The sequence below is a fragment of the Augochlora pura genome, chromosome 7 (assembly GCF_028453695.1).
Source record: "Augochlora pura isolate Apur16 chromosome 7, APUR_v2.2.1, whole genome shotgun sequence".
Lineage (NCBI taxonomy): Eukaryota > Metazoa > Arthropoda > Insecta > Hymenoptera > Halictidae > Augochlora > Augochlora pura.
This window is the reverse complement of record NC_135778.1, coordinates 29,936,233-29,949,451: the sequence shown is the minus strand read 5'-3', so window position 1 is coordinate 29,949,451 and position 13,219 is coordinate 29,936,233. Positions and strand designations below refer to the sequence as shown.

Below are 13,219 nucleotides of genomic sequence, written 5' to 3'. Positions count from 1 at the left end.
TTATGATCTGACGATGTTCCATATTACAATCATTTACCTTGGTAATCATTTTAATGTTCGGTGGCTATAGTGTTAATACTGTTCGCGGTGTTTTGCGACGACAAGTGTTCTCGTAAACATAAAGGAAACGTTTCTATAGTCCTTACACGACAAGAATACACTTTTGTGTTTATAGTCCCTCTCTTAGTAGCTGCCTCATCACTGACGAAGATCGCCATTGGCCAATAGCAACTGACAGCTGCGGTAATGGGGCACCAAGTAAGAAGAGGAATATAAACTTCTTATCGCGTCAAGATTGTTAATGTATATGGAAAGTTGCCAATGTCACGCTGCAAAAAAGTGTTGAATCTTAACCTTGGAAAATGTATTTATAGATAAAGCAATAGGTTGATATTATTTTTGAATATTTCGGAAACATAATTTATTCACAATCACTTATTTTTGCTATCTCGTTTGAAACAATTAAGAAAGCACAATTTTGTTAGTCGATATCATAAATCATTCCGATCTATCTTCGAATTATACTACGTCAGAAATAGTAACAATATATTCAAATTTAATAAGATGTATATGTTAGTGAAAAGTAATAAAATATAAAATAACTTAATAAAATTATAGTGTTTTTCAAAAGGACATTACTTATCATTTATTATCTTTGTTGGGACAAAAATTATATTTATTTGTGATTACTGTTAAAAATAAAATATTTCATACGTAACAACTAAATATAATTAAAATATTTTTAAAAAAGATATTGCTTACTGTTATCATACATAATGTAGTCTAAAAATATATTTGTTTAAAGTTAACGATGAAAATCACAGATTTCTTATGCAGCAACCTAATTAATGGATTTAAAAAATATATTGTGTATTTCATAATTAATAAAAGTTACGTATCTCTTTACCCGTTTGATTTGTACAATTTTGGTCGAAGTTTGTACAATATTCACAATTGTTTCAATTTTATAATAATGTAATCATTTGTATTCACCGTTAGCATTGTTTTCCACTTTTCACGTTGCCATCGTTCTCATTTTGTTTATTTCTATATTTAAAAATACACTCTGTTAAAAATTTGTCGAGACAATTACAGAAGTAATAAATTGAAGATACCATATTCTTATTAGTTTAGTTGTAAAAATTAATATAATTTTCGTGAAACATTTTACATAATCTTGATAACAAATTAATTAACAGGGTACGAATTCGAATGATTTGCGTGCATTTGGCAACTTTCCCTTACTCGAGGAAGTAGTAGTGCTAATTAAAAGAAAAATCGTAGATATTGTTGCACGAACATGGGATTACACAAATGAGTAATACACCTTTTTTGTGGCGAATCAAGAATCGATTCGCCGCATGACTCTCGTGCTTCCTTGTTTTTTTCTATCGAGGTCGAGTTACATATCTGGAGCGGGTTGCATCTTCTTTTTTGTTGAAAACAGGCAAAGTGCTGAAAGAAAAGTTGAATTCCATCATGTGTTCTAACTTCCCACCTCATTTCCGTCGGTAATACTGGGACGCAAAAAAATCCCTTAAAAGCGATTTTATTACCTCGGTATCGCTGCAATATTTTCTTTTGCAAAAACAGGATATAATAATTTATCGATCGATATCATGAAAAAAGTTATAAATTTTGAAGTAGCTTCCGAAATATTTGAACATTAAAATGACCAACTGATTAAATTTTTACCTCGTATTTAATTTTCACTTTCAGCGGTATAATTATATTAAGATTTATAGATTCTAGATTAATGGTAAGTATAAACAAAATGTAAACAAGTGTTTTAATACACTATTTTACTATCTATAATTCCTTTTTTGTATTTCATTTTTGTAACTGGCTAGCGATTATGTTTCGTATCAAATCATTTTTTGAAACTCTGATAGTAGATATAAATTAAAGTTTCGAAGTTCATAGAAAATTTAACTTTCAGAATTTTTTATCTTACGCTTATAATTGCATCACCAATGGATAGCTGGGATTTTTTCGATTACAATGAGACCAAACACGATGCACATCAGACTACGTTTATCGAGAAGCTTCAAATTATACCGGGCGAGTCACATAATTCGAATACCTTGGATAACTAGTTGATCTTGGAAACTTGGAAATCTTTCTATATACATGAACCTTTATTCACCTTTAAGACCGTTTTTGGTAACAATTTTTCATATAAAGCATAATTTGAGAGACGTAACTTACGTGGCTCACCCTATAGATTACTTATAAATTATTCTGAGTATAGCTGCAAGTTATCCGATTTATGCCGTGTATGTACTCATTTTAATCGGGACAATCTAAGCTATCTACTGATGCTACAATTATAAAGATAAGACATCAATTATTGAAAATAAAAGGAGTAGGAGTAAATAAAATAAATAAAAATAGACGCATACAGTATTTAACCGTGCACTATTCTCAGTTTAAAATATTGATCTCTACTGTTATAGCACTAGAACTACCGGACGAGTCAAAATGACTGTTCTTTTCATATTTTTATTCTAGAATTCGTAAAATTATAAAACTTTCTTTACGAGAAATCTCTAAGAGAGATTTTCAAGTAAGTCATTTTGTTCATGCATACACTCTAAGTAAAATTGTACAAAATGTAAATAAATCCAATTTTGTTATCGTTATAAAACAGTACAGAACACGTTAATCACGTTTCGCTCGATAGTTCTACTGTTTTTGTTGTGAATTTATCAAATACACAGTCTAATATTGCAACGACGGAAAATATATTCGGAGAAACCGTCTCTTGCACGAAGTTCGTAAAATTTCCACTCTTGCACCTTCCTTTCATCGTCAACTCGAAACTGAGGGGTGGAAAGGTCGAGTCACGTGACATGATTGAATCCTCCTTCGATTTTCGAGCACAAAAGGACAGCAACCCGCTTCAATTACGCAACTCCTCCCATGCACACATATCGTTTTTTGAGGTAGGAAGAATGAAATCCATCTAGGGACACGTGAACGATACGAAGATGGCTAAGCACACCTCGCGAAATCTTGATTTTAATTGCCGGCCGATTCCTCAGGAGGATATTTTTGCAAATCGTTCCTAATTCCTTATAGCTCGTTATGGTTCCCCTGCTTTGCCTTTTTTAATGACTCTGCTTCATTGGTAGGCGTTAATGAAGAACGACGACCGTTTCGGAAAAAGTGCTGGATACTTACCTCCCCAACGTAATCAATCGTCTAATTATCCAAATTGGTTCCGTGCGCCCCTATTAGGTGTACACCCCTAGCAAAAAGTATTCGACCAAAAGTCATTGTCAAACCATGAATTATATATGTTTATGGGAAATGTAGTTGCAATTCGAGATACTAATAGAATTGAAAGAATTCAAATATGTATCAATATATTATATCATTGTAGTATTGGGTTGGGGAATAAGTGTGTAGCGTTTTTTTATTTTCTCTTATTTTACAACGATTTGTTTCTATTTAACAAAGTGCGCCAAAACTGTGCCAACTTTTTTTTTAGTAATTTAATTTTTTATTATTTTTGAGGCTGTAGCGATACATGTTCGATGACCGAAATAACAATTCGAGCCGTACGCTTGCAGATGCCAAGGTTTTGGCGAAAAAAATATTCCCTGACGTTTGCTAGTGCGGGAATTACCTTACTCCTTTATTTATTTTTCATTTATTTTGAACTTTTTCCACATATCAACATATTATTGATTATTCAATACTAAAATTATTCAGAAAAGAAAGAATTTTCTACTTAGCTTCGATTTGTTGCAATCGATGCAAACAGTTTAATCAATTTAACTATTAATCTTTATTGATTAAGAAATCTTTTCAAAAGATCATTCACGATTAATCAAGAATTAATGAATATTGAAAAATGAATATTGTTATTGTATATTTTATGTTACTTGGTGAAATTATTAAACGAAGCTATGTTACGTGAAATTAATTTAGAAAATTAGTATTTTGCGTAAAGACTTGTAGTCTACCAATTATATGAATAATAATTAGTGAATGAAAATATACGAATTGAACATTTGACAGTAATTGAAAAATAGATCAATTATCTTTAAACATTATAGAGATTTTTTCAAATTGTCTTTTGCAAAAATTGTTCAAATAGTTTATTATACTATTAAATTCTATTATTTTCACTGTTCTTTTACCATTGATAGACTATCTTTTTATATTTAATAGAAAAATTTCTTACAGCTCGTTATGGTGTCCCTGCTTTGGAAAATTTATAATTTAAAGCACCCGCCATTTTATTAATACTTTTGCATAAACGTCTGTTCAATATTTATCGAATGCTACAGTTCCTTTTTCAATTAATATTCGAATATACGCTTTTGTCGAATACTTTCTACCAGTGGTAAATGCATGTTAATTCGTAGCCCTCTTAATTAAAGTATACAGAATTCTAATTAAAGAGATGCACTCTATTATCGAAAGTAACAGAGATCACTTTCTATACACTCACTCAATTTTAGAGGTAATTAACGAACGTTCAAAACGCATCGGTTCAAAATAATAATTCGGTTAAAACTTATAATTTCTTGGGCTAAGTATTACATTGTACCCCTAAGATTTATGAATCATTTAATTCGCGATGATTTGGTAGTTTGCTGTAAGCTCGTCGTGTTTGTATTCTTTATGAGTTGCATTGGCCATTTATTATGGTACATAGATATGTGGGTACATATGTATGCGTATTTTCTAATTGCTATCACTTTATCAGATGCTATGGTTGTATACTAAAATTGTGTTCGTGTGATGAGGTAAGGTACTTTGTACGTGAGAAAAGAAATATTTTATCTGACATTAAACTCAATTGTCGTGTATTTTAAAATACATTTGAGAAACAATTATGTAGCTTTGAAAATCGATATGTGTTCATTGGAATTGAAATACATTTTAAAATTGATATGTATGTTTTGAAATACATTTAAAAATAAATAAGTGAATAAATAAATAAATATATATATACATGTGTATACGTATATTTACGGACATACAAAAGAAGTAAGAAAACGGCTACATAATGAAGATATCATTAATCGTATAAGAAATAAGATTAGGGTTAAAGGCGTAATTTAAACGCAGTTATGATAACAATGTAACAATATTATCATAAAGGTTTACATTGTAATTGAGAAGCGTTGAACATCTTCTTCGATAAAGACATTTTTTGAAAATATCTCGAGAACTAATAACTATTTTGTCATAATACTATAATAATTTTTTACGTAGAATAAACAGAAGAATCGATCTGTGCAATAAAAAATATGTATTTTTATTTAACGAAACGATGCAATTATTGACTGCATATTTACAGTGTATTATGTTTAATGTATTTAAAAATTAATATATGAATATATTGTAAAATGTATTTCAAAATTAATATACGAATGTATTGTAAAATCTATTTCAAAATTAATATACGAATGTATTGTAAAATATATATTACAAAATCGAATAACGTAAAATATGTTATTCTAATTTGTACAATAAATATACGTACACGCGTTCGAAAACGTATTGCGAATTCGAATGAATTTCATTTGAAACGATTCACGTGCGAGTATTATGAACAGTATGTATATGTATAGCAGGAGCTGGTGCTAGTGCCAATTACTATACATCGTGCAATACAGATTTATACACGGTAGAAGAAGAGCGATCGTTATCATTGATAATACTTAAGATTCACGGCGGTCTTATAGTAAAGTTAACGAAACCAGTAGGAGGACTATCGCCATTGGCAGTGAAGTTTGAAAAATATATATTGACTTTGGACAAAAACGCGAATTTCCTTTTCACTTGAACAATAAATTTGAAAGCCGAAACCCACCTGCCTGTGTTTATAATTAAAACACAAACTGAAATTCCACTTTGTTCAAAACCTAAATGTACGATGTTGCCATTCGACAATGCAATTATTTATAATGCAGCATGTGTGTGGGAAAGTGATACAAAATGTTTCGAATAATTTTTTACCTAATGTTTGAATTTCAAAAATTAACTTTAATTTAATCAATAATTAAATCAATTTCTTAAAAATCAATTTTGTTCATAGAATCTTAATTTTTTAAAAATCAATTTTATTTTCATAATCCGAATTCTGATAAAATAAACTCATTTTTGGACATCTTATTTTGAAAATTATCATTGTTGTCAGACAATTTCATTTTGAAATTAATATTTACGGAAGTTATGCACTCAAGGGTTTATATTTTTGAAACAGTTTCTATAAAATTACACTTCCTAATTAAAAAAAACCTAAAACGAGTTTCGCTTAATTCCCACTAGTCTTAATAAAAGGAAAATTAAACAATTGGCGAACACACTGAATGCAGCATAATTTGCAAAACTAATTTTCAAATACGTCACTACGTTCCCATCTCTTAATATATGTTTTCAAAAAATGAATAAAAAATACCACGAAATATTGTAAAAGAACAAAATACAATGCTACTATTTATTTTATAGACGAAATTGCGTGTATTGAAAATCGATATATGTGATAAAAGTGACGGCTTAAAAAAAGATTTTGGAAAAGCTTCTTTTATTGACCAGCGATTGCGTCGAAGCTCGATTAGCAGTATTAAAGCTTACTGTCATTAAATTCGGCGTCGCGACGCCATTGTGCGAGCGGTGTCAGTGTCTTCAAAAATATATGTTTAAAAAGCATACTCAGTCGAGATGGTATTATTTAAACATTATAAAATTCTTTAAAATGTACGAAAATACTGTGATAAACCTGTGATGCTGTGACAATAACGATTCGCCTTTCAAAAAAACTGTCGTACCTATACAAGGAACAAATGTTCATATATTTTTAATCATTCTTCATCTTTGTTTTCATTTGGCATTATCAATTTTTATTTACTTATGTTTGCATTTTGATAATCAATGTGATTTTGCTATAGAAAATTTAAATTTAAAAATTGTTTTTTTTGTCTAGTATTAACAGTATTTTTGGAAAATTATTCAGAAAAGAAAATCATAGAAATTTGTATGCGTTAACAGTTATAAGCATATCCTATGCATAGAATAATTTTACACAATATTCTAAAGAATGCAATGACATAGAGTTTTATGATATTGCAAACATCAAAACATGTGTAAATAATTATTCAAGCGAATTAAATACCGTTAGGTATTTGTTTCAATTTCAATTTCTTATATTATTAACTTTTTATTGAAACCTTCCCAATATATATTTATAACATTAAAAACGTTTAAATATGATTAAATAATTTTCAAACAAGATAAAAAAATTTCTGAAATTGAAAAATTAAAGTTTTATACAAATTAATTGGAAACTTTTTTAAAATCAGATTTTACAAAAGCTAAAAATGAGAGTAGAAAACGTCCTCTATAGTAATTATTTCGCATTCTCATTATTTAGAAAATAATCCTTATAAATCCCCTGTTTTAAAAAAATGCATCCTGTCGTAATAGCAATTTATTTCGCATAAAATTTCCAATTTGCAAAGACTTCGCTATTGTCACTGCATTTTATAAAAGTTATGAACAACTAAAAAATGTCTATGCGCCTCTTTTATGTATTGTTGTAATTGACTTGTGCAAGGTTGTAACGTTCACTCTTTCAGCAGCCCCTTTCTCGAATTTAATCACCCCAAACAGAAGGTCGTTTTTAGAGAGTTTTTACAGAAAATCTAGACAACACAATGGTATGCATCTTTTTCGAATTTGTTCGAGCATGATTCTATGCTACATACAAATTTTTGCCACGTGGTACATTTAATACCATTCAGTATAACAATGACTTACTCTAGAATATCATAACCTCCTATAAAATTCTCAAAAATTAAAAAATAGAAGGAATTATTAATTAATTTGAAGGAATACCATATTACAATACCTATTACAATATCTACTGCAATACAATTTAATACAAAAGCAATTTTGCAGAAATCTGTTTAAAAAGAACGAGGTTTTTAAAAACTTTCATTTTTATAAAAAATCTCTTTGTTTCATAATTTTGAACAGATTTTCGAAAATTCATAGTATCCGTGCTGCATTATTATGGATAGCATAAATTATAGCATGCGATCAAAATTAGCGTTCAATGATGAATTATGCCCAAGCAAATTCTAAAAAATGTTCAAATATCACTTATTTTTTTAGAGAGATTCGATGGATCCGATTTAACAGAAATTACGGTATACTCTGCAAACGAGTTTCAAGATCTGCCTCGAGACACCGTAAAAGAGTCAACGGAGAATCTCTAACTCCAACAATCCCCGTGCTTGCGGATGTTTGCGATGACGAAAAGGCAGTAACGAAACGAAGTTGCAATCCAGGACGAGAATCTTCATCTCCACTGTTTATTATTGACACAGCATCAAACGAAACGCTGGAGAGACACGGAGGACCGAATGCCGTGTGTGCGTAGCATAATTCATTGGATACAATGCCATAAACCCAGAAACCGGGTCCGCAATCTTTCTTCTTTAAAACTTGGAGTTTAACCAATTTGCACAGAGCATTCAAAGAGCTACCGCTCAGAGTTTTTTCCGAATACATTGGCGTCGCGATTTTCGTTTCAACCGATTCGTCCAGTTAGCACGAACCGTCCCCCCACCACCTGCATTAAATTCATCGATTTCCGTCAAGTCGTTTGCTCGCGTAAAATCCACGAACAAAAATTTTCACGATTATTTTGAGGTATCTGCTTTTTCGCAACCAGTATCCTCAACTTAAAAGTTGGACACGTACTAGATTTATCTCGGAATTTTCGCATCCAGTTAAACGGGAAAATAGGCCAAAAATTGATGTTTCGATTTCATCCAACAGCTATCCGCCCAATCGGCAATTTTTCAATTATTGTACAGAATCAGTATGAAATCGACCGCCCCCCCCCCCCCCCCATGAAAGCTCACCGAACTTTCCCTTATAACTATTCACTTGTCCGGTGTGGTGCGTGCTTCCCCGCATTGGTAGAGAAACTTCCGAAAATCGGTCAAATCTGATTGCACTGAAAGGCAAATATCTTTAGTTTGCATAGAAATGATGTTTCATAGCGAAACGAAAGTTAAAGGAATCTCACTCAAACCTAACATAGATGTCGGTAAGGTAGAGAGTGAAGTATTAATAATGAAATATTGTTTATGAAAATTTGAATTTTAACTCGAGGTAATTTACAATTTTAACGGTAATCAATAATCTTTTTCTCAAATATTGTTTCTCTGTAAAATAAAATTATATTCAAAATGTGGCTTAGGTTTTCATAATTGCACGCATTGTCAATAAAATTGTTGAACAAGATTTGCAAATGTTCAAATCACCGAAAATTCTTCTCGCAAATATGATTTTTATTCAAAGCAGAACTCTAAGAAAATTTTGAGACAAATCAACGAGTGAAAGTTTTTAAAATTACAGTGACAATGAAATGGTAAAACAATTCCTGTAAAATTGTGCGCTTCAATTTTCGAGCCGCCAAAAATCCTTCTCCTAAATAATGATATTTTCCAAAACATAGCTTCACGCAAAATTTACAATAACCTCGCGCGTGATAGTTTTCAAAATTATAGACAGCGACGATGAAATGATGAAACAATTTTACTAAAATTTTGCACGCCGATTTTCGAGTCGCCAGAAATCCATCTCGCCACGTTGTTTCTATGTGAAATGAAGCTATCTGCCAAGTTCCAGGACAGTCGAGTTTGGTTGGTTTTCGGAAGTCCATACACGGTAAACAAACACCCATACATATACATTATATACACCGTTGAATGCGACCTAAAACTCTATGAACGCGTCCTAGTCACTATATACAGAAAGCGCACAATACTGTGTATCGCGTCGTTACACTACTTTTATTGTCCAGTTTCACCATCGACATGGCGCGATGCGTAAATTTCAAAATTATCTACGGAAGGCCTTCCCGTCGTTCCATTTACGTCATATGCAGATCCCCTTTCAGTATTCTGGTGAAGGTCTTCTTGAACTGCTGGTTAGCCAGCGCGTAACAAAAAGGGTTCATAGGGCTGTTGGCGTAGCACAGGAAATACGAGAACATGAAGAGGTGTCCGTTGGTGCATGGCGGATCGGAGCAGAAGCCCTCGACCAGGGCAATGATGTGATACGGCGTCCAACAGACGACGAAAGCCCCCAAGATGAAGGAGATGGTTCTGAACGCCTTTCCAGCTCTGTTCTCGGTCCGGGACTTCTGCCTGCCCATGGTGGGGTCCCTTCTCTGAGTCTTGCTCTTCAGTCTCTTCCCGAAAGTCTTGACGAAGTCCCTCCTGGAACCTCCGTCCCTGCTCTCCCTCTTCTTCTGCTTCTTAGAGTCTTCGTTCCCGGTGGTTCCAGAGATCGTAGGCACCATGCTACCGCTAGAAGACGAGTTTTGAGCATTGCCGGTCTTGCTGGCCTCGGAAAGCTGTCTCATCACCATGCTGAAGTTTTCGGAGGCGCTGACGACAGTGGTGACAGGTTGCTGCTTGGTGTCCTCCACCTTCACGCTGACCTCCGTCTGCACTTTGCTGACCGGCGAGGTCTGCGACGCCACGTTTGTCTTCTGCGTGATGAAGACTCTAGGAGGATGGGTTTGGCTAGAAGCGTTGGACATGGGCGGCTGGTTGTGCTTGCTTTGTGTGCTGATAGACTGTGCCTGAGTGGCTCTGATCAGGGCCGTTTGCAGTAGTGTAGTGCTCGGCGCCGCTGCTACGTTGCCAAGGATCGGCGAGGATGGCGCCGTGGACAGCGGGTGCGCCAGGCTACAAGAGAAGGAGGACGGTGGACTTTCGCAGGATGGGCTGGGCAGGATTACCGAGCTTTCGTCCATGAACCTCAAGTCGGCGCTGTCGAGACCCGTCAAGATGTCGTAGGTTCTCTGAGTCACCACTAGAGATTTAGGTCTGTCTGTCGACGAGGAAGTTAGGGGGCTGTCCGAGACTGGGGGGCTGCTCTGGAACTGCATGGGTGGGGGGATGATGTTCTGCTGGCTGCCGCTGATGGACCTGGTAGGCTGCGTGGGTGGCGAGGTTTCCGCGGAGGGTATAGCTTGCTTACTTCCCGCTTCTCCATTGGAATTCAGCGACTGCTCTGGCGTCAGGGTGTGGCTGCTGGACCTGTCTGGGTTTTCGGTGTCCAGGAGGCTGGTCTCCTGGATCCTGGGCAGTGCTTGCGCCCTCTGCGTGTCGCAGGTGGGACTGGTGGGTATAGTCTTCGCTGGTACGATACCGTTCAGGCAGCTGTTGGCGACGAAGACCTGCAACGCTCCCGATTGCGCCACGAGGTCCGCTACCGACGATCGCTTCCTGAGATGTGTCTGGTGCTGAGACGGGCCGCAGGTGCTCTCCTCGTCGGAGTCAATCATGGGGCTGCTGGTGGGCTCGGACCTCTCAGTCTCAGCGGTCAATGTGCTCGCTTGCTTGCCCGCGGAGTCGCTGAGGCCCGTAGACGTTTTCGAGGACGTCTTCTGTCCGGACCCATCCCCGTCGCCGCCATCGTCCGCCGAAGTGACCATCTTCTGCTTGTCCTGACTGAGCAGCGTGCTCTGCGTCTTCGACATCCCTATGCTGGCCGCCATGCCGGACATGGCGCCCGCGCTCTGCGCCACCACGAACTGCATCTGTCTCTGCTTGATCTCGCTCTTCTTCTGCATGTCGTATGCGGTCTTGAAGATGCAACCGTAGAGGATGAAGAGCACCACCAGCGTGGTCCAGTAGTAGCCTATGATCAGAGCGGTGTTGAACACTGGCTCTTTCAAGAACTGCACCGCGCATTGGCCGGGGCTCAGGTCCCTACGACCTGTGAAATGCTCCCAGCCAAAGATACTGATGAAGAACAGCAGCGCCGGGATGATCCAGGTGATCGATACCATCCAGATCACTCGATTCTTCGTTCGCCAACTGCGATAACGAGCCGCGATTCTAACCGAGCAGAACCGGTCGATCGTGATCAGGAGCACCGTGTACTGGGAGACCAGGCAGACCGTGTAGTCCACAGAGAGCCACAGATCGCACAGCAGCGAACCCAGGTTCCAATAGCCCATTAGAACGTATACTGTGTAGAACGGCATCGAGACTGTACCTGCGCAACACGAGACTCGTGGGTTATTTCGTTTTTCATGGGTACTTGGTGTACTGAGGATCTTTACTCAGGCGATAATGTGGCGATATTGACGATATTGTTGATGCATTGGGTTGCCAAATAAATTCGTAGAGTTTTAAAACAACTTGTGCATCATTTAGCAAACTAAGTTAACTGTTCCAAAGATCTCTTTCAGCTCTATACCACTGTTATATTCGGTTTTTAAAATAATTTAATGTTTAACGATTTTTTTAGACTTAGAAATGAAATATCCGGAAGGCAAAAATTAGCATTTTCGATGTCTGCTATTCGTCGCTTTCCATCGAGGTCAAAAAGGTGCCGAAGCAGCTCGAGATATTGCAACGGAGAGGGTGTCATAGGCAGAAATGGTTTATAAAGTTTAATAAAGGTAACTTTGATCTGAACTACACGCCCCGCAGTGGGCGACCTTAAGAATAAGGACCTCGTGTGATGAAGGAAAAATAGCAGATGCCCAAAATGTTAATTTTTGTTTTCTGGATATTTCATTTCTAAGTCTAATAAATCATGAAAAATTAAATTACTCGATGAAGCAATAACAGTTTTGTAGAGCTGAAAATTTTATTAGACACGTTTATTAACGTACAAGTTGCTATAAAACAAAAACAAAAACTCTATAAAAATGTTTCTCCGAGAAATGTTTAAATGAACTTCTATATTCTATCACATATTATCGTAAAAGGTATACGAAATTCAAATAAATTCGATTTTGTCACGTTTGTAAAAGAATGTACAGAGTGTTCCTAAATTATTGGAAGTCCATGAGAAGAGCTTCCGTGTTTATTAATTAGTCCGTGTTTTTTTGTTAATAACTCCTTAACGGTGCTGCGGAGAACATTTTCGTTAAGGAAAAAGTTCTTTCTAATAACCCCAAGAATCACTACTTTCAATAGTTTATGATATTTTTAAAACACTCTGCATAATAATTCCCAAAATTATTGGCACCATTTAAAATCAAAATTTCGCAAAATCAGGCTATCGTACATACTTTTCTGTGTGAATAAACAGTTATTACGTAATTATTCATCGGATATCATTTAAGAAATTATAAGAGCTGTAGACTTGCTATATTTGAAATTACAGAAGATTATTAGAAAAAATCATAAAAAATATTATACAAAAATGTGTATTC

The 13,219-nt window shown here is 35.4% G+C and overlaps 2 protein-coding genes across 2 annotated transcripts in view; one reads left to right on the top strand and one right to left on the bottom strand.

Annotated features, from left to right (window-relative positions):
• Positions 1-8,584, top strand: part of Flo2 (flotillin-2) — a 38,868-nt gene extending 30,284 nt beyond the window's left edge. Inside the window, exon 8 of the transcript XR_013494454.1 lies at positions 8,137-8,584. The gene's annotated coding sequence lies outside the window, so the exon portion shown is untranslated. The remainder of the gene's footprint in view (positions 1-8,136) is intronic.
• A 798-nt stretch (positions 8,585-9,382) lies between these two features.
• Machr-b (muscarinic acetylcholine receptor) overlaps positions 9,383-13,219 on the bottom strand; it is a 68,847-nt gene continuing 65,010 nt past the window's right edge. Inside the window, exon 4 of the mRNA XM_078185511.1 lies at positions 9,383-12,048. Coding sequence (XP_078041637.1) covers positions 9,908-12,048 — 2,141 coding nt within the window. The 3' untranslated portion in view covers positions 9,383-9,907. The remainder of the gene's footprint in view (positions 12,049-13,219) is intronic.